Genomic DNA, 21,738 nt, shown 5'->3' with positions numbered 1-21,738 from the left:
TAGAAAGCCATACCATAACTGTGGTGCCAAGATAAGTGCATCGTGTTGCTTTTTGTAGTACAGCATTTCATTTGGCTCCAATTTGCAGGAGCAAATAAAGAGCTCATTAACTGTAATCTCCCCAGGATTCCAAACCTGAAGAAATTACTGTTTAAACATTGCTCAGTATTTTAGAAGCAGAGAGAGTTGCTCTACATGATGTTGTTCCCCAGTGAAGAAATGGAAATGAAGGACCATTCACAATGGTGTTAATATTACCTTCTTTGCAGGTTATTTTGAGGGAAGCTTCCCTGTAGAATCAAAGATGGTGGAGCAAGCATATGGTTAAAGATATAAAATGGCCCAAATGTCACAGTAGTTTCATCACACAGATACCATGGTGTCTAAGGAGTTGGAATGCAGTGTCTTTTTTGTACCTTTTGTGGTGATACATAACTCTTTGTGCTGGAATATTTGACCTTATTCAATAGATATTCTATATTAATTTTCCTCAGTTTATAGATCTAAAGGTAGGGCCTTGCTTGTTGGTAATAAACAGGATAATTGTATCAACTGGTGGAGATACCTCCTCTTATCAAATAGCTGAATGCTGATGAGGCAGTGCAGTGTAGGCTAGTTGTGGTTTACACTTACTAAAGCATAATTACAGCTCAGACAAATTATAATTTAAATGCTACGAGCACACTGGCTCTATCATATAGCAAAAAGGAAAAAAAAAAAAAGTTTTGATCACCAGGCCCTAGAGAATATGTAAACTTACATTTGGAAAACTCATGTATTTTTCAGCTTTCGCTCTGTAGTTTACATCTGCTCCAGATCTGTTTGGAGTATAAAGTTCAGTTCACTAACGTATTCAAGAGATAGTGACGCCAGCGGGAGATTTTCTACTGACTTGTGTGAACTGTGGATCAGATCCGAGGAGATAAATCCAGCTCTTTCTGAAGCCAGTCAGAATTAGTGCAGTACTGGGTGTTTAGGAGGTCATTTCCAGGACTTCCCTAGAAATTGGGTAAATGGGCTTTATGATACTCCCCAGGCACAGAAAAGGGACAAAATCTGATTTCAGAGAAAGTTGCAGGGATGTATGAATCACTCCTGAAGTATCAGGAAACGACAAGGTGGGGCTGTGACATGCTCTGTGGTCAGCAGATCAGAAAGATGAGAGAGCAAGGTGAGGGCCAATCAGAGTATTTGGCAATCTAGCTCTAACTGAGATTCTTCAGAGGCTGCAAACCCCATCGGTTTTGGGTGTACCCTTCCGAAGATAACCAAAGCCTCATCCCTAGAAAATAGGTCATGTATTATATCAAACTGCAAAACATAGTCTTACTAGTGTTTTCCCAAGAAAATTGATGACTTTTGAAAATTCATGATAACTTTTAACTGGTTAAGGCTGACAAATTTAGAAACAACCAGAAACAACAGCCTTATGCTCAAAAGTGCCAACAGTTTTTCTTGGACGGCAGTCATTGCTATATACATTATCTACATTATAGACAAGCTCAGGAAATTTTTATTGCTACAGTTTTAGAATATTTATGTTCAACTTTTTTTTACAGCCTTTACCATCGGCATAGGATGAAGCTATGAAAGGACTGTAGGAAGAGGACAATACTTCAAAATTATATAGAGTATCTTGTCCATGCTGTGTTTCTGAAGATTCTATGCCTTGACAAACCGATGTATGCTGCTGCTCAAAGAAGTGTAATAAGAAGTGATGCTTCTGCGTATTTTATTTTTCCTGAGGGTTTGAAAAACACTACGTAACAGGTATTATTATCTTTATTTGAATAATGAGAACATTTGGAGTCATGGAGAGCTTAAATGTTTCAGCCGTATGGAGCTGGTCAAATATAGCTCAGCTTCAGAAGCCCACAGCTTGGTTCTGGAGACCTTTGAAAGTAAGAGTATCTACTAAGAGGTAAAGGACTCTTGGTTCAGAGGTTCATAAGAGTAGACAGGGTGTAGCCACAGGAGAGAAACGCTCATGCAATTAATGTATGTTCTATTTGCGTCTTTGAGGATTATAGAAACCAACCTGTCTGATATGCTCTGGCATCCTCACCTCTCTGCCAGGGCTTAGTCTTAACTCCAGTGGGTGGGGTCAGTAACAAGGCTTGTGATCCTTGTCTTTACTTACCTGAAAATACATCTCTATGGCTCTTACAGCAACAGCATTTTTAAAACATCTATCATCAGCATTCAAAGCTGCTTAAAATGTGCAGCATTAGATATAAAAAACTTAGTGACTCTTCACCCAGACTACTTAGTAGCAGAGAGACAACCATATTCATTTCAACTGTGCCCAATCTCGCAGAACACTCACTGGTTGATGCTCAGAGGGCTGAAGCACCTCTGCTGTGAGGACAGGCTGAGAGAGTTGGGGTTGTTCAGCCTGGAGAAGAGAAGGCTCCAGGGAGACCTTATAATGACCTTCCAGTACCTAAGGAGGCCACAGGAGAGATGGGGCAGGACTCTTGATCAGGGAGTGGAGTGATAGGATGAGGGGGAACAGCTTTAAACTGAAAGAGGGGACATTTAGATGAGATCTTAGGAAGAAATTCTTTCCTGTGAGGGTGGTGAGACACCAGAACAGGTTGCCCAGAGAAGCTGTGGCTGCCCCATCCCTGGAGGGGTTCAAGGCCAGGCTGGATGGGGCTTGGAGCAACCTGGTCTGGTGGGAGGTGTCTGCCATTAAATTTGCTTGTGTCGGACTTGTCTATATATACAGGTTGCTCCAAGGCAAGCCAGAGCAACACCCTATAGATACAGGTGTACCCAGCAGTAAGCAGAAGATATTTATTCCTCAACGTAAACAGGGTCACGGCATGCACAGGGGCGGTTTCCAGGGAGCAGCTAACATGATGGAAATCCCCACCCACTCTTGCCTCACTCCAGCTTGCGTGTATAGTCATACCCCAAGCAAAGGTGAATAAATACACCCATGAGCTGAGCAGAAACATCTCATCCCACAGACACTATTTAGCATAACACAACGGACAGCAGAGAGTGGGGTTAAGAGAGCTCGCAGGATGCTTTTGGGTTTATTTGTTTGGTTTTTATTTTTTCCTCAGAGAAATAAACTGCTTTTGTGTTGTAACTACTTTCCTAGTTCATGAGTTTCCCTGATTTTTTTCAGTTGGCAATAGCTGGTACCAAAGTTCATCTGTTTCTCTGCACTTTAATTTACAGCCCTTGTACGAGTCATTTTATTGGTTCAACCTCTGAGTGAGAGAACTTTTACAACTGGTGATTACTGAACTCAGAGAAACAGAAAGCTTTTTGACCTGCAATGGAGTAATTATAAAGCCCATTGCTTCTTGGGAGGGGCCTTCAATGTTTAACAAACTGTGGCAACTCCAATTTAACTGTGTGAGCCTGGGCCACTGGATGAGAGTGAAGAAAAAAACAGTTCCAGACTCTTTCCAGCTCACATTTTAACTTCTTTGTTTTAAATCTCCAAAGGGCTGTCCTTGATGTTCTGCCTTCCCACTACTGAACTTGATGCTGTTCCTTTCTTAGCAGGATGAGGGGATTGGAGCCTAACTATTTGCATACAAAAATAATTTTCCCTTCAGAAATTATAGCTACATGACTCTTGATTAATCCTTTCATGGAGTGAGTCTTCTGAATGCTGTGCCATGGAAATAAGGCTCTTGACAATAGAGAAATTGTCCTGTCTTGATTACCACTATTGTTTCATATTATAGGGGCTGTGGTCATGGACAAAGATTCGATTGTGTTCAACAGTGTAAAACCAGAGCATAAATAGATACCCTGCGCTTGAAAGAGTTTGTGATCTGAATTATGTGACCACTAAACTGAGAGGTAAATCTAAAGTTTGGAACTGAAAATGAGAGATGGGAAAGATTTGATGCAATTTACACTTTTTGCCGAGTTTCAGAATCATAAGCCAGCCAGCCAAGAGTTTGAAGGCTTTCACCTATTTTCACCCTCTCAAATGACTATTGTTTTAAAAAGTCCTGAAATCACCTTCAGGAAGAAAAAAAAAAAGACATTATTTTGAAAGCAGCAATGTTTTTCTACTTTTGATTTCCGTAGATAAAAAGAAAGATCTATTTCCTGCATAATAAGTTGCTTAGATCTTTCATGGTTTTGTGTACTGATGTGTGCATATGTATTACATCAGTGAGACTATGTGTGTGTGGGATTCACTAGATGGGAATGGAATATTTTCAGCTAATGTGATTTTATAAAACTTTACATAAAATTCTTGAAGTTTTATTGGCTCAGCTACACTGCCATCAAGAAGATTTTTTTAAGATTTTTTATTAAATACTTGCCAATGCAAAATACAATCTCCAGTGGCTGTAAAAAGTTAGAATATGGTGGGTGACGTCAGAAGGTTCAAAAAAACACTTAAATGAATATTGTACAGATCATCTCTTTTCCCCTGAATGTAAAATATGCACCGAGACTTGTGTGTTGCTGCTGCTGAGAGACAGATCATTTGTCACTTGCCATTTCAGGACATGATGGTGATGACCTAACGTAGTCTATCTCATCTATTTATTTTGACAAAGTAATTGGAATTCTTCAGATAAGATTACTTCGTTCCATTTACAACCAGCATGGAAGTGCCAATCCCTAAAAATAAATTTTAAAGTCTTCCACTGTCCACTTTGAATTAATTAAGTTCATACAGGATATATCAGTCTATTTACAGTAGCAATGAACAGCAAGCTCAAACGCATGTCCCCAGTACTTGATGTAGATTTCTGCTGCAGAGGACTCACCTGTTGGGAAGCGTGCAGGAGCGGCGTGTTTAAACATGCACTGTGTTTGCTGGCAGCCTTCACATTCTTTTACCATTTGCTGTATTAGTCTAGTCAGTACCTTTCTTGTTCCCTACGTAATTTCCAAATGATTTTTTTCTTCTAGTTCCTGAATTTCTCAGTACCTGAGAATAAGTACAGCTGCTCTTGGACTTGCATGTTGGGAAACCCGCTGTGTGCTTAGAAGTGATTTTCAAGTAAACAAAGCTGAAAACAATTTTCCTGCCCATTCATCCATCAGTGACAGATACTTAAGTGGCACCGGACCATTTGTAGTTCTAATTGTACTGTAACATTTGTCAAAAGCAAGGATTTAGCTGTGAGGTGCTTTTCCAGTATCCTTTTTTGTGATCTCAAGTAGCAAACAGGTGCAGCATATTCAGTCTGTTACGGTCAGTCCTAGCCCAGGCACTGTGATGCCGAAACAATCTGTTTCACCCAGCTCATCTAAATCCTCACTCTCTCTTCCCACATAAAAAACAGGTTTCTGGTGATAGGTGTGGGTTCAGGTGGTTTATCTGTTCCTTTTTAATTTACTGAAACTTGTGTGACTTGCTATACACCCTTTATTCTGAAAGAGTTAACTGCATGTCCAGAGTTTGCTTTTTAGGTGAATGCTTCAGTTTCATTATGGTCTTTAGAAATTGAGCTCTCATCCCATGTACATTTCATCCAGAGCATATTTGACGGAGAGGCTGGGATCCCCCCAACAAGGTCATCGGTCGTCTCTGCAGGGAAGAGGGACTTTTTTTTTTCTACTTCACACTCTGCAACAAGTAGGAAAAGCCTATAATTGAGAAACAGGTATTTTAATTTGAACAATGATCTGTATTTAAAAGAACCAATAGTTCTTTGTCATGCCTTTGTATGAAAAGAAATACCAGATGTTCTTCCTATGGTACTTTATCTTTCTTAAACAACAAAAAAAGTTTCACTGGAAAGGACATCAGAGTCCAAAGGCATTTGTTTCCCTACCTCACAAATATTAAAAAAAAATTTAAAAAGTATATATAGCCTAAACATAATTTATTAAAATACCCACCCTGTGTTTTTCTTCAGTGATGCTTCTTAATCTGTCTGTAAACAACTCAATCACTAAAATTTTTAAGTTCTTTTTTTTGTTTGAAGGAAGCAAACTGCTCTGCATCTGCCTTTTTGGATCTAGTTACTGGGTACATATGTAACTATATATCTTATAGAATTGATATTTATGATTTATGGATTACTTTTTTTCAAAAAATAAGATTTTGTAAGAAATCCAGGTCTTTCAAACCCAGGTCCCAGTCATTATATATATATACATTTAAAAAAAAACCAAAACGTTCAAACTGTGATAACATAAAGATGAAGAGTAGCTAAATTGATTTAATGTCCACCTATAGGAAGGACTAGGAATTAAGTACAGCGTAAATCCAGTGTGTAAATGCTGCAGCGTCTCCATTTAAATTGCTGGTGGTGAAAGAGTGCCCCCTGATGTCCAACGACTACTTGGGAATCAGAAAGCTACATTCTTCCAGATATTCTTGGATGAATGGTTTGACAACCTTCTGAAAACTCTAAGTAATAATAAGCGAAGTTAAGAACCAGTTAAGTGCACTATATCATGCAGAGGATTTTGTCAGGTAAAGTTCTGTTTCCTTATTGTCACTGTGTTCAGGCATCAACCTCTTTCCACCCTGATGGTTGTCCATGCTGTTTCCAAGTCGAATCCTTGAGTTGTCCCCATCTCAACAATCCTACCTCAGGCTGCGGAGCCCTGCAAGGAAAGAAAGGTAAAGTTTCAGACTTTCTCACAGCTTTTTCTCACAACTTCAGTTTCCTCAGAGTCTGAGCCAAGGTTGTGCAGCTGGTGTGGTTCAGAGCAGAGCCCAGGGTACTGGGAGGTGGGGGACAATACAGTAGGGGTTAGAGAGTCACAATACCTGTTGAATAACTTGACTGTAACAGATTTTTGAGACTAAAAAGGAAAAAAAAATCTTTTACAATTTTTTTGCAGAACCACCAGCTCAAAAAAAAAAAAAATCTAGCAAGGGGAGAACTGCAGGAAAAAAACCATACAAACCCTGGAGGGCTTTGTGTGGATAAAGATTTACTTTGATGTAGCCCAGGATGTGGTTGGCTTTCTGGGCAATGAGTGCACATTGCTGGCTCATGTTGAGCTTCTTATCAACCAGCAGCCCCTAGTCTTTCTCCTCAGGGCTGTTCTCAATCCCTTCATCTCCCAGCCTGTATTGATACCGGGGATTCAATACCCAGGTGCAGGACCTTGCACTTGGCCTTGTTGAACCTCATGAGGTTCTCAGGGGCCCACTTTTCAAGCTTGTCCAGGTCCCTCTGGATGGCATCCTGTCCCTCAGGTGTGTCAGCCACACCACTCAGCGTGGTGTCATCTGCAGACTTGCTGAGGGTGCACTCAATATAACTGTCTTTGTCATTGATGAAGATTTTAAACAGTACTGGTCCCAATATGGACACCTGAGGAACGCCACTTGTCACTGGTGTACTGGACATTGAGATGTTGACTACAACTCTTTGAATGCAACCTATATGCTCACTAGCTCAGAGCACCTATATGAATGTACCTAACAAGTTATTAATAAAAGATGAGGAAGGAGTAAAAAGGTCTCTCTTCTCATTACTGTAGCAAATAAGACCAGTTACACTTTAATTGGCCTCAACAAAGGCAAACAAATTGGATGTGTGTCCTTCCATCTTCCTTGAATCAATCTTTGGCTCTCATAACAAAAGGTAACAGTAGGATTTCACACTGAATCTTACTAGCGAAGGGAGTTTTTCATTCTTGTTACTACATTTCAATAGACTGCCTTAGACTAATTGCACTAATTGCTTCTGTGGAAAAGTAAGAGCAGGGTTTATTGCGCCTGTACTTTTTATGATCTTTAAAGCGTGGTGTGCCTTTTCCCTCGTGTCCTGGGAGATGTTTTAAGGAAGTTTTTACAATGCTGTTGGGCAGCTGAGATATTACGGTGGAGTTTAACCGTAGTTTATGGCGGGGGGAAGAGCAATGGCCACCATGGCTTCCCTCTTGAGGAGAGAGGCCGAGCCGCGGGTAGCCCCGCCAGCCCGCCTAGCAACAGCCATGCCCTTCTCTGATTGGCTGGCAGGGCCCGGGCGGGCTCCGCGGGAGCCCAGCGCCCCCAGGCGGCAGGAGGAGGGGAGGGGCAGTAAGAGCGCCTCGCCACCCGATTGGCTGAGGCGGCTGCCTGGCGCGCTCCGATTGGCTGCGGGAGGCGCCATCTCGAGGTGCGCGGCGAGGAGCTGTGGTGCGAGGGACGGGCCGTGAGGGGAGCGGGGCCGGCCGGGGCGAGGGCCTGTCTGGGGCCGACCTGCTGGGAACCAAAGAGCGTAATCACATCCACGCCTGGGGGGCTTTTTTGTTGTTTATGCAGCAGCTAACCAAGAGCTGGAGAGCTGGGTAGGCTGCTCTACAGCCGGCCTCCCACAGCCCTCTGTGGAGGGATACGCTCAGGACTTAAATGCATTTGCTTCTGGCTAAAAATACCTTTCCTCACGTTCCATTGGGTATCTTCTTGATTTTTAGGGTTACAAACACCTCAGGTTTGTTTCCTTGGTTATGCCTTCGGGGTACATCCTATTTGAGGGCTAAGTTTTTATTCCCAATGCCTATAACAAAATGTTATAAAAATTCAGAGCTCGAGACTTGAATTTCAGTAGTATTTCACTTAATTATGGTTCTGTCATGTTAATTCTATTCATGCTCTGTTAAAAATACACAGTCAAATTGGAGGGGAGGAGAAGAGATTTTTTGGTAGATATATGAGGGCTACAAGGATCTGGCAAATGACAACTTTTTCTGGGAAGGACTTTTTTTCCATTTTTAAAAATTTTGAATGGAAAAAGACTAAAGGCTCCTTCCACTGAAAAAGAGCTTTATAAAATTAGAACTAAATTAAGGAAATTGACATAGTTGGTTTAGGGCACAAGATTTAGTAGTGATACATTTAATTTTTGTATCACCTGACACACAAGCTCTACTGAAATGTTTCATTTGAACAAAAGAAATATAGAGAACTACTGCTCAAACTGACTATTTTTGTAGTTAATGTTTTCTTTTTTTTTGAACAGGAACCTTTACTTACCGAAATGAGACACAATCTGTTGTGTCAGACACCTCCCACTGTCACCATTCGTGTAAAATCGAGTGCATCCAGATCACATCAGCAAAAAAACCTTATTAGACTAAAGCGGCCTACTTTTAAAGACCATGAAGAAAATTGGGAAAAAAAGGTTCCTAGTCACAAATATAAAAGTCCAAAGGGACCATGTCTGGTTATTCAGCGTCAGGAAATGACAGCTTTCTTTAAGTTATTTGGTAGGTTAATAATGACAGATATCAATGTATTGATTGAACTATGAGAAAACTATTAAGCAATTATGTTTTCTAAATTCAATAATTTCTGGAGTGCTTTTTATACCATGTCTTTGTCTAAACTTATTTTTTTTGTTTTATTTTACTGTATAAATATCTAATGCCTAAGTTAAAAAATACAACAAGGGCTACCAAACTGATTAAAAGTATCTTTTTAAATTACAAGTGAAACCCAGGTGGTATGATACTTCCTTTTACAATCATTTCCCTTTCCTTTCCATTTTCTCTACTGTTTCAACAAATACATGTGAAACAATGTATATCGTGTTTTACACAAGGTTTAAAAAAGGCTGGACTCCCAGTTTTACAAACATGTTATTTATTGTGGGAATAATCATTTGTGGGGGGTAGAAGTGGAATGGGAATTAAATCTGAGGAGCTGTAGCGTCTCTGTTACATTTGTGTCTCTTTCATATAGAGTTTTGTATTTATTTAATTTAGTGAAGAGATTAATAGTGGAAGATTACACGTGGATTTTATTTGAACCTTGAATACAGGAGTGAATCAGGGAGTTTGCAGTAATCCTGTTATAGTACATGTTCACAGACAGGAATGCACTGACTGCAAATAATCAAGCCAGTATTGCCTTATAAAGGCAATTATCAGGTAATCAAGGTGCAGAGATCTCAACAGTGAATGGTTCATTAGAAATAATAAAAGGTGCAGAGATCTCAACAGTGAATGGTTCATTAGAAATAACAGTATGCTATTAGATGGAACCACTTAATGCAGGAAGAAATTACATAAATAGAAAAAAATACTGATGATTTTAAACTTCACTTGCTATTACTGAGAATGAATGAAATGCAGTCACTAGATTTTCTACCTTGCCTTTCTGGTACTTTGTTTCCTTTTGTTGCTTAAGTCTTTTCATACCTAATCTCTTTTCCCCCCTCAATTTCTCTGTTCTCTAGCTTCTTTCCTTTTATTCGGCTTAATAAAAGACCATCTGTTATTTATTTACAAATGTTTTCTAACAAAAACAATTTTGGTGTTTGAAATGCTACAGCTTGCTTTCGTTGCAGATGATGATCTTATCCAAGACTTCCTTTGGATGGATTGTTGCTGTAAAATTGCAGACAAGGTGAGTGCATTTCCTTCTTAGTTAACAGAACAGATGCTGAGTGAAAAAGCTGCCCGTAGTCACTCAGTACTGTAATGCAAATACAAACCATCATTTTTTTCTAATGTGTTTGTACGGAAGCTTCAAGAAATTCAATTTATGCTTTTCTCATTGATAGAAATGATCAAAATATCTTGGTACAAGATAAATATGTGAAGCATTTTAGGAAATTATATACTGAAATAATATATTGATACTTCATTTTACATTTTAAAACAGTATCTCTTGGCAATGACTTTCGTTTATTTCAAGAGGGCTAACTTCACAATAAATGAGCATACCAGAATCAATTTCTTTGTCGCTCTGTAAGTACTTTTAAATTATCTGGGTTTATTAGCATAAACTTTGCGTTATTTTATTCCTTTGTTTATGCCACTTAATAACTAAGATATATGATGAGACTTCTTTAATGAGTTTGTTGCTGTTTGGTTCCTATATGAAGTATAGAAACATAATCTATATACTATATATAAATAGTGCAGTTCAGTGTTCTTCCTCTGATGACCACCTGTGTGAAACAAGCTTGAGCAGCAGCCAGGGGACGTTTGCCTTGGTGTGGCGTTCTGCCCACTAAACTGTGAATCTGTGAACTTTTTTAAGCACTACAAGAAATACATGCAGGACAACACTTGGCAACATATAGGTTATTAGGTTATTATAAGACCCCACTTTATATCTTTGCCAGCCTGTTAGTCACTTGTACTGAAATGTTTCATCATTTCAGTACCTCGGGATACACACCCCGGGAGTAACTTTTTATTAAAGTCTCCATCAACATGTTTTGAGTCAACGGTAAAAATGTTGCCAGAGAGTTTCTAAGAACTGTTTTGAACAGTTTCTAAAATTTCTACACTTTGAAATGGAGGTGCAGTCAGGAATCTGTCTTTACCAAGCCTATTTAATCTCTCCATATTTGGCTGTATCTACGGAATGATTCGGCATTTTCTTTCACAGTGTTATGGTGCTCAGCTCATCTTTTTCCCTAACAGCACTTCTCAGCTGCTCTGATTTGCACACTAGTACAGGGAGAAAGATGGCTGTTTATTCTCCTGTAAATGATATTCTCATCTGACTCCACGCTGAAGGGAGAAAAGCCAGGCCAGAAGAGCAAGAGGATTATTAGAAAGGGACAAAGGGGCTGGTGACACTGGGACTAGAGGGAATATTGGGGTAAGGAGCAAGGGAGCAAATCGAGGAGGAGACTGAAAGTCATAATTTGTTTAGGTATGATTTACAGGAGTTTGGTATCAGGTGGATCCAGAGGAAATAAGTATTTTCCTATTGTCTAAGAAGATGATCCAGAACCAAAAGTAGCACATAGTGAAAGAAGGGAGAAATATAGATCTAAAAAAAAAATAATTTAAGGTTTTAATCTATACATGAAAGTAGACCTTGTTTGCTGCTAATTTAATGCCAGTAACATAATTTTCCAAGAGTAGTTAAAATCCATGAAGTAGAAAATGTAAAATATTCATAAGACTCCATAAGATAGTTTTAAGCTTTATTTAGAGAATCAGACAAAACCTGTTCATTTTAGTTCAAGGATATCTTGCCAGTTCGGAGAAATCTGTCAGGATATGTTAGTTTTTGCATATCTACTCATTTAGGAGACTCTAGGGTAAAGCAATTTTTATCATAGCTTAAGTTTAAGTTTTTATTTACCCAAAAGATGCATACGGATCTTTCTGATTAAGAAACTACTGTACTCAAGAGAGGGTAAAGCAATTTTTATCATAGCTTAAGTTTAAGTTTTTATTTACCCAAAAGATGCATACGGATCTTTCTGATTAAGAAACTACTGTACTCAAGAGAGAAGGCTGTATGTTGTTAGCAGTTTTTCTCACAATACTAGAAAAAAGAACTGTTTCAATATTACGTCTTTTAATGTTAGAAATCATAGTAATGTAGTGATTTAAGACATTTACAGATACAAGTATATGTATATTTGAAGGTATCTGGCAAATACAGTTGAAGAAGACGATGAAGAATCAAAGTATGACATTTTCCCATGGGCTTTGGGAAAAGGCTGGAGAAAGCTCTTCCCTGATTTCTTAAAGTTAAAAGATCAACTATGGAGTAGAATTGACTACAGGGCTATTGTAAGCAGACGCTGCTGTGAAGAGGTAGGGGGGGTTAATATTGTAGATGCTGAAATTTCAATATTATGTCTTTTAATGTTAGAAATCATACTAATGTAGTGATTTAAGACATTTACAGATACAAGTATATGTATATTTGAAGGTATCTGGCAAATACAGTTGAAGAAGACGATGAAGAATCAAAGTATGACATTTTCCCATGGGCTTTGGGAAAAGGCTGGAGAAAGCTCTTCCCTGATTTCTTAAAGTTAAAAGATCAACTATGGAGTAGAATTGACTACAGGGCTATTGTAAGCAGACGCTGCTGTGAAGAGGTAGGGGGGGTTAATATTGTAGATGCTGAAACTACAGCAATTAATACGAGCTAACAATCAAGCTCTATGCAAATTATCTCTTCCCAAAAGTGTGTAGACAAGCCATGGGAAAGAAAAGATGCTGCTAAAATGTAATAGTCCATTTATCCTCCATGATTATTTTTTTTCTGTATTTGAAACACAATTGTAGATGCTGAAACTACAGCAATTAATACGAGCTAACAATCAAGCTCTATGCAAATTATCTCTTCCCAAAAGTGTGTAGACAAGCCATGGGAAAGAAAAGATGCTGCTAAAATGTAATAGTCCATTTATCCTCCATGATTATTTTTTTTCTGTATTTGAAACACATTCTTTGAAACCATGCTTTTAAGGTAAACTAGAATAGCTAGAATATTTTACATTGCACTATTGTTAAAAATGAAGTTTTTATTGACTAGACTCTTCTGCTTAATGCAAATATTTTTATTTAAAATTTACCATTGGTTGTTTCACTTCATTCACTTCATAAATAATTTTGTGCGTGTGTTTGCTTTACAAATTACAAGCTTGTATGCAAGTAAAACCTTCAAATAAAAATCCCAGCACCTCAGGTGAAATTTTAATCTCTTCAAAATAAATAATATGATTTCAATTGGCTTTTTAAGGTAAGGGTTTTTCACTGCATTTAAAAAAAAACTTGGACACACTTGTAACACTCTGTACTATTAATGCAGTGTTACAACCTACAGTTTTTTCAGACATATTAGGAGGGGAATAAGACATTCCTCACTTTTCAGGTGGAAGGTATCTCTCTGGAAAAGCACTGTCATGTTCTAAGAACACAATGTTTACTAGTGCTGGTGGAAAAGAAAATGTCTTTTCCTCTAGACCCCCATCTCTGGGGATGGGATTAGATGCTTATGGGAAAAGTACAAGGACCAAGGGAAGTGTGGAAGGCTTTTCCCAGTGCCCAGTGGACATCAGTGACACTGTGATCCAAAAGATCTGACTAATTTAGTCATTAGTAGAAGACACCATCTTCAGTCCAACAAACAAAGCACAAGCTGGTGTTTGTGCTGATTCACATGAATATATACAAGGGTGTAAACCGATGTGTTTCCATGTCTGGTTCAGAACTGGTTCACTTGTGCCTTAGGTAGCAAACTCCCTAGTGAGACAGAAGCAAATAGATAGCAGATGATACCCATTCCAGCTACACAGTGAATTCTCTGCCATATGTTAATTGGATCCCTTGTTTTCAGCTGTATGTTTTCCCATTATTTTTCTGGTTTCTGACGTAACGGCTGTTCCGGTAGGTGATGGCTATTGCCCCAACACATTACGTATGGCAGCGAGAACGTTCTGTGCACCACAGCGGAGCTGTGAGAACCTACAATACTGAAGTACAGCTGCCCCGAGGGCCTAGTGCTACTCCTACAGACTGCTTGCTTTGTGGTAAAAATGGAAGATTTGTACGACTGGGATTATCATCATCTTCTTCCTCATCTAGTGGCGCTTTGGAGATGATGGAATTACAGTCATCCCACAATTTGAAGGACACCTTTCCAACTGAAAAAATGCTTGTTGACGCTCCTTTGAATTATGCCCAAGGTACGCTTTAGAATTCCAAATAATTTTTCAATTAGTTTAGGCAACTGAGGCCGTATTTGCCCTGTCCCTACTGTAGGGACAACTGTGTGTCTTCTTGGTATGACAAGAGACAGTCTCTCTGTGTGAGCCCACATCCCTATTGCAAATGCAGTTACCTTGGCAGAGCTGTGCTGTTACTCCACAGTTTCATTTTCTTTTTCACATCTTGTCTCTTGACTTCCTGGAAGTACCAACTGCTTTATGTTCTGAGTCTCTTCAAATTACTGTCATCTACTGCGGTAGATTTTGGGAAGTGTTCCAGGCTATTTAGGCGTTTATTACTATTCTTGCATTATAACTTCAATGGAGAATCCTATTTTTAACACTTAAGATTGGCTAGAAGAAACAGTAAAATTACTGGTGTATGTCATGTGAATTAAAAGAATGTGTTACATGAATTAAAGTGCTCTTGTTAAGAGCACCATTTTTAGGAAGGGTGGGCTGCTCTCTTGCCATCATCAGTTTGGACACACATTAAATCACAATTCACATTTTCCTTTAAGTCTATCTCAATTGTTGACAGAGTTTAAATGATTTCTTTTGAAGACTGGGGTACAAGTAGAAAACAATACAAGAGTTTATTGTGAAAATTGTTTTGTGTAATTTCTTTCTGTTAAATCTACTGAAAATAGTGCTGAGCCTTTACGAAAAGCCTCCATGACATACAGCAGTTACGGGGCAAAAGTTTATTGTTTCATTAATTTTTAAGAGGGGAACACATGTGAGATGTAAACTTCCTGGGGGAGCTGTAAGAGGCCTCAGTTCTGCAAAGATACTTTCATTTAATAAGTATAATGTGTTAAACCACCTCATGTAAATGTGGAGACTTACATGACCGATTGAGAATGCTTTATGTATAGTAAAGTTCCCAAATAACTGGGCAACTTCAGCATGGGTGGTGGAAGTGAACCGAAGCGATACCTACCAAGAACCGGCCTTTTTCTTGATATAAGCACAGCTTGATCAAGCGAACAAATTCGGTGAATTTCAGTTTCTCTTACAGTTGTGCTTGAGGAACATTATTCTTAAAGAAACTGGTAGCCAGTGAAGTCAGAAGCTGCTTCACTTACATTTCAAAGGGCAGACTTTGATCGATTATTTTCTTAATACATTTTTCTCTCCTTATTTCTGGTAGGCTGCCGGAGCCTGTCCAGCAAAAGGAGACGAGGCAGCACCTTGAACCAAGACAAATCCATGGAGTGGTTTGCGAGGAATGAAGAATGAAATACGCTCAGCGAGACAGAAATATAACTGCGCGCCGCAGAACAGCCCCCGTTGCATTGTAACACCATCCCTGATGAGCCTGTTAAAACCTTCCCTTTAAATAGTAGGTGGGATATCAAACTTCAAAGGCAGTAGGAGTCCAAGGAGTCATTAGTTAAAACTTACACAACTTGCAAAACGTAGCAGCTACTTTGTAACATTTTATTTGATTCTGATACAATAGTCAAATTAGCAGCTAACATCTCAGCAGCATCAAGAAAACAGCGGTCGATACTTTCTCAGCTTGGTAAGGAATGCTAATTAAAAAAAAAGAAGTTACTACTTCAGTATTTCAATATACAATGATTATTTTATTATAACTTTTGTGATTTCATGATATAGTAACATGTTAAGTTCTAGTACAAAATAACGTCTTTTTGAAAATAAATATATTACTAAACATTTAAGATAAAAACACATTTTCCAAGTGTCTCACCTGAATGAGCTTCCTGCCAATACGACGGTCTAGCAACGTAAGGCGCAGAGCAGTACGTTTCAGCTGCGTCAGAAAGTGATTCTGTGAGAAGTAAATGTCTTTAATTCTTTCCAACAAGATTAAAACACACACACAGACTAGTTGCCAACAAACATTGATTATTTTTCCTTGAAATAGTTTCATTTTCTTTTTACTTCTGTTAAAGTGTTTGGTTGTCACCTATCGGTACATTCAGACAGCTTTGCTCTATTATGGATTTTGCAAATGTATACTAGCATGAGGCATCTTTTTGGGATTTGCCAGAACAGCAGGATTACAGAAGAGAGCACACTGGTAACATTTTTTATGTTAAATCCTTACGCCAAAATAGTCTTTTTGAAAATAAATATATTACTAAACATTTAAGATAAAAACACATTTTCCAAGTGTCTCACCTGAATGAGCTTCCTGCCAATACGACGGTCTAGCAACGTAAGGCGCAGAGCAGTATGTTTCAGCTGCGTCAGAAAGTGATTCTGTGAGAAGTAAATTTCTTTAATTCTTTCCAACAAGATTAAAACACACACACAGACTAGTTGCCAACAAACATTGATTATTTTTCCTTGAAATAGTTTCATTTTCTTTTTACTTCTGTTAAAGTGTTTGGTTGTCACCTATCGGTACATTCAGACAGCTTTGCTCTACTATGGATTTTGCAAATGTATACTAGCATGAGGCATCTTTTTGGGATTTGCCAGAACAGCAGGATTACAGAAGAGAGCACACTGGTAACATTTCTTATGTGAAATCCTTAAGCCCATGAGGGTCCTCTAAAGCAGCAACAGGATGAGTACAGAGGACTCAATTTTATTAAAAAAACAAAAATTTGAAACAGTAGAAGTGCAGTCATGCTTTATTTGCAGATTGCAATTTATTTTCTATCTAGATATTTAAAAAACTGCTACTGTATCCTTTTTCAAACCTGACAAGCCTAGAAGGGCAGTCATGCTTTATTTGCAGATTACAATTTATTTTCTATTTAGATATTTAAAAAACTGCTATTGTATCCTTTTTCAAACCTGAGAAGCTCTAGGCTGCCCAGAAGCTTGGCTATTCTTCACAACAATCTCAGCTGACCTAAGAAGAGTACTGCTTCTTCCTACAAACTTTGCCTTCAGTATATCTTTGGAGTATCAAATTGCAGTAACAGGATCTCTCATCAGCAACAACATTCTTACCATTGTATTCGCTTTCTTTAAGAACTGCTTGATCCTGAATGTGGATTTCTTCGTATTCCTTTTGAGGTGGTTCTTGAATATTTTCTTGAGTTTCCACTATTTGGCTCGATTTGCAATTCTTGAGTTTGGCAGGGTGTACCAACCAATTTCTGTGAGTTACCTCAATGATCCTTTCACACAAAAAAGGGAGCTTCCAGGTCCTTATTCTGTCTAAAAGGTCAATAACCTGTGTGATGCTTTTGAAGAAATGCAAAGGATAAAGTAGTATTTTGAAAACTCAGATCATACACCGTTAAGCCTCAATTCTACTGCCTTTGTCACGTTCTTTACCTTTGAGGTTACATGAGTCCTTCAACTTTAGGTTAAAGGAGCTAGCAACCTGACTAGTGACCTGGAAAACAGTGCAGTTATTCTGAGGATGTCATTAGGTGCAAACTTCCACTGACCATTTTGAAGAAATGCAAAGGATAAAGTAGTATTTTGAAAACTCAGATCATACACCGTTAAGCCTCAATTCTACTGCCTTTGTCACGTTCTTTACCTTTGAGGTTACATGAGTCCTTCAACTTTAGGTTAAAGGAGCTAGCAACCTGACTAGTGACCTGGAAAACAGTGCAGTTATTCTGAGGATGTCATTAGGTGCAAATGAGACTGTTCCCAAAGTAAAGGCCAAAGGATTCAGCCAAATGTAATGTACACAGAGTGCAACTCCCTAAAAAAAAGGGAGGTGGGGAGAATTCTGTTAAAACATTTCACATATACATGCAGCATTAATGAAAATGTTGGGCTGTTTTTGTAACCAAATGTTAGGTGATGGCCTGAATAAATGTCCAAGTGCCAGAAGTGAATACTTACTTTGCTAAATACACAGCACACACACCACCCTGTTTCAGACTTGGATGTACGACAGGCAGAGCAGACTGAGGGGTAAGCATATCCAGAACTACCTGCAAGAGAAAGATACATGTGTTTTACTGGTAAATGTTAATATATATATCAATTTTTTCCATAACAACAATGCTTGAAAAAACTATGTTTATCTATAGAAAGAGAATGCGTACAACAGCGCTTGAAAAAACTATGTTTATCTATAGAAAGTGAATGCGTACAAATTAGTGTGCAATCACAAACCAGTTTGATTATTGCCTCTCAAAACCTTAGAGAGACCTGAGGGCCACACATTTACAAAAGTGTCCTTGCTAATTCCAAATGAATTTCTATTAAAGTAGCATTTCATCAACACAGCAGTCCCCCTTGCTAATTCCAAATGAATTTCTATTAAAACAGCAAGTAGCATTTCAACACAGCAGTCCTGTGTTACCATTAAACCTCCTACTAATTAAATTCCATAGTGCTAACATCAATAAAAACTTTCAGAAGACTGCATTTACTAACACCTTTGGGCATCCAGTTTACAAATGCAAAAAAAAAAACCCCATAAATGTTCAAGGGCATTTTTATGATGAAAGGATCACATGACAGTCTCAATGTCTAACCAGCTCTTTGTTTCAAGATTTACAAAACTTCTGTCCTTGACAATTAATCCACCTTCTGTTAAAAAACTAGTCAGACTGTAAAATAATGGGATATGCAATATGTGACCTTTCCTGTAGATTGTTAAAAGTTTTTAAAAAAGCGATGTTTTTATGCTACATTTTATTTCTTTGCTCAAACATGATTGTAATTTGTTTAAAGCATTAATGTAAGTAGTTTGTCTGCTTTACAGGGAAGAGTGGTTAACATCTAGCTGTGTTCCCCTGCACGTCTCTTTACAAAATCTGAGTATAAAAAGTGGAACAGAAAAGCAAGAACATTTTCCTTACCCTAACTTGGGCCTTAGTTACGTTGTACTTTCTATATAGCTGATAGCAAAGTGTTTACATCTTGAGCTTATGTACTTTCTTAAATTTAATGTTTGAAATGCGTGCCTTAATCAGATAATACAAGAAAGTAAGTTTGTCTTTGCTTACAAGACAGCAGTGATTAATTGTAATATTTCTGTACTACAGCCATATCGCTCTTTCATTTGGGAACCTGCAACTGAAACCTTCACAATATTTGTAATCTGACAAAAAAAAAATAAATCACAATGTTTCTTTCATTAATGAAGATCCAATTGTGTTTTCTCCTGTTAAACTAGCTATGGGAATCCTGTTGTGAGTGTGAGCACTAGAGGTTTTAATTTATGCAGAAAAGATAAATGTCAAATGGCAGGGATTTCTTGGACTTACTGCGTCAAGTGCTATAGATTTCATATCTGCAGCGGCTGTTGAAATGTCTTTAAGAATAAAATCCACGTTATCTGGCCACTCTTCTGTATGTCCTATTTCCCATGCAGCACGCCAGCGCCTGTAATTCTTCTTAGCTAAACTATGATGATCATCTCTGATTTCATAACTTATAACACGTCCTTTGGGCCCAACTGAAAACAAACAAAAGGGGCTAGACTTACTAGGAATTTAGAAAAAAGTAGCATAGCAAATAACAAATGTACACCTTTAAATTTCAACTTTTGGAAAAAATCACATATGAAACAATCATTACAATTTCTTTTTCTCTTTACACTTAAAACAAATATATGCAGATAAAGTGCTGGGTTCGTTCTTCTACTCACTGAAATCCATCGATCCACAGATGAAATAAAGCACAATTAGAGCAGTACAAACTGTTCCTAAGGTGTCTGCCTGAAGTAACTCCTGCTGCAAAAGACAACTTGAGCATCCACGACCCTACCAACCTATGATTCTTCTGCTACAGCCACAGGTGGTACCAGCCGAGCAAGCTGCAACGTTGCTTAGTGCTCACAGATGGTGACAGCTTCTGGTGCCAATAAGATTTGAGACTGCTGGTTTTAAATTTTTTTTACAATCCTCATTTTTACAAAGGTTTGCTGTTTTCCACGCATACTTCTTTAACCCCCTGTCCCTTCTTAGGGTTGGGGAAAGGCAAAGAAAGGCCCCACACCTGCTCACTGATCTCAGCCCCTTAGACGAGTTTGCAAGTGTACTCTTTGATTTGCACGGGCTTGTGGTGTTCTCCTGTTATTGTTTGTAACTGTAATAAAATACTTTATCACTTGTTTTAAGTATAAATTTACTATCCTGAAATTTACCATGCGACTCCAATACATGATGTTCTTCACAAAAGACATCCAGGCACAGAGAGCAGCGCATGCACTGCTGCATTACTCTATCCTTTTATTACTCCTGATTTCTCAAACCTATTACACCATTAGCTTCTCCTTGCTGCTTTTTAACGGGCAAAGGCAGCTTTCAGCAATCAGCAGCTCAGCGAGTGACGTTCTGTGACTTCTGAAGCCATTTTGTAGGTTGGAGTCACTAAGGTCCTTCCCTCACCTATGAGTTCCCGCTGTGAATCCATTCAGAGAACTGAACAAAACGAGGGATGGGTTTCTCAGCAGTCTCACCCTCATCTCCCCAGGAGTAACTTGTACCCATTACTTGTCTTTTCCAAGTCACCCCTTGTCAAAAGGGAAGCTCTGTCTTCTTTGTAGCCACCTTTTAAACGCTGGAACATGGTGATAAGGTCTTCCTTTAGCCTTCTTTTCTCAAGGCTAAACAAAGCCAGATCTCTCAGCCTTTCCTGATATGGCAGGCCTCCCAGTCCTGGGAAGAACTGCACTGCTTCTGTTTTCTAAAACCAGGTGCTCACCTGCTCTTGACAGAAACAAGCTCATAGCACCAGACCCGCTGCCAGTTTCCAAAACAGTGTCTCCCGGGTGGATATCCATCATCATTAACATAGCGCTTATATCCTGCGGGTGAGAAAAACACCGCACGTTAACACGCTCGGAAACTAAGGGGCAGCATTTGGCCGGCTGGCGACTTCCCGGCCGCCAGCCACCCCAGCGGACACCCGGTACCTTGGGGTAGGCGATGGTGGGTCCCCGCGGCATCAGCAGCACGTACTCCTCCAGCGAGGGCCGCCTCAGCAGCAACCTCCCTCCGGCCGAGGCGGGCAGCACCTGCCCGGGCAGCCGCCCGATGATGTCGCGGTGAGGCAGGATCCCGCCGGGGCTGTTCAACACCGCCCCCGCCTCCAGCCGACACAACAGCTTCAGCGTCGTATTGTGCTTCCTCCGCATCTCCGCCAGCGCCAGCTCCCCAGCGCGGAAAGCACCGGGACACTCTCCTATCGCCTCAGGAGGCGCCACCTCAGGGGCGGCCTCCTCCTCCGCAGGACTCGGAGCCTGAGGAAGGGCGGCCGCGCACCGCCCCACCTCTGCCGCTTCCTCCGGCGGCAGCAGCCGCCTCACCCTCTCCAGCGGCGACAGCGACGTCTCCCACGCCCGTCTACTGCTCCGCTGCACCGGGGAGAGCGCCGGGGGGGGGGGGGCGGGGGGGGGCGCCCCGCCGCAACGCGCTCCAGACCCTCATGAGGGGAATAAGGCGGGAAGAGGGCGTTTAACGGCCCCGCGCGCCTGCGC

General features: G+C 39.6%; 2 protein-coding genes across 3 annotated transcripts; one reads left to right on the top strand and one right to left on the bottom strand.

Annotated features, from left to right (window-relative positions):
- Nucleotides 1-4,846: 4,846 nt before the first annotated feature.
- SPDYA (speedy/RINGO cell cycle regulator family member A) lies at nt 4,847-15,606 on the top strand. 2 transcript variants are annotated; one of them, XM_014962527.1, is made up of 7 exons: nt 4,847-4,864; nt 8,904-9,150; nt 10,233-10,291; nt 10,550-10,635; nt 12,282-12,453; nt 14,042-14,336; nt 15,511-15,606. In XM_014962527.1, exons 2-7 carry the CDS (start codon nt 8,922-8,924, stop codon nt 15,597-15,599), a joined length of 930 nt encoding a protein of 309 aa, XP_014818013.1. In that variant the 5' UTR covers nt 4,847-4,864; nt 8,904-8,921; the 3' UTR covers nt 15,600-15,606. The 2 variants fall into 2 exon arrangements, with proteins under 2 accessions (XP_014818013.1, XP_014818012.1); XM_014962526.1 differs by lacking the exon at nt 4,847-4,864 and adding an exon at nt 6,217-6,568.
- A 133-nt stretch (nt 15,607-15,739) lies between these two features.
- Nucleotides 15,740-21,602, bottom strand: TRMT61B (tRNA methyltransferase 61B). The gene is made up of 7 exons (XM_014962529.1): nt 21,175-21,602; nt 20,964-21,066; nt 19,523-19,713; nt 18,147-18,238; nt 17,292-17,527; nt 16,509-16,589; nt 15,740-15,895 (listed from the first exon to the last, which is right to left on the bottom strand). Exons 1-7 carry the CDS (start codon nt 21,394-21,396, stop codon nt 15,852-15,854), a joined length of 969 nt encoding a protein of 322 aa, XP_014818015.1. The 5' UTR covers nt 21,397-21,602; the 3' UTR covers nt 15,740-15,851.
- Between the last annotated feature and the right edge of the window lie 136 nt (nt 21,603-21,738).

The sequence above is a fragment of the Calidris pugnax genome, unplaced genomic scaffold (genome assembly GCF_001431845.1).
Source record: "Calidris pugnax isolate Ruff unplaced genomic scaffold, ASM143184v1 scaffold147, whole genome shotgun sequence".
NCBI classification, from domain to species: Eukaryota; Metazoa; Chordata; class Aves; order Charadriiformes; family Scolopacidae; genus Calidris; species Calidris pugnax.
Note: the sequence above shows the minus strand (reverse complement) of the source record. Positions and strands in the feature narration are given on the sequence as shown.

Bases quoted from the DNA above. Each gene is read 5' to 3' on its own strand.
- SPDYA (XM_014962527.1), top strand. From the start codon at position 8,922: ATGAGACACAATCTGTTGTGTCAGACACCTCCCACTGTCACCATTCGT. The intron at 12,454-14,041 runs GTAGGGGGGGTT...CTGTTCCGGTAG, and splicing joins GCAGACGCTGCTGTGAAGAG to GTGATGGCTATTGCCCCAAC. The intron at 14,337-15,510 runs GTACGCTTTAGA...TATTTCTGGTAG, and splicing joins TCCTTTGAATTATGCCCAAG to GCTGCCGGAGCCTGTCCAGC.
- TRMT61B (XM_014962529.1), bottom strand. From the start codon at position 21,396: ATGCGGAGGAAGCACAATACGACGCTGAAGCTGTTGTGTCGGCTGGAG. The intron at 19,714-20,963 runs GTGAGCACCTGG...GTTTGTTTTCAG, and splicing joins CTTGTTTCTGTCAAGAGCAG to TTGGGCCCAAAGGACGTGTT. The intron at 18,239-19,522 runs GTAAGTCCAAGA...TTTCTCTTGCAG, and splicing joins AATCTATAGCACTTGACGCA to GTAGTTCTGGATATGCTTAC.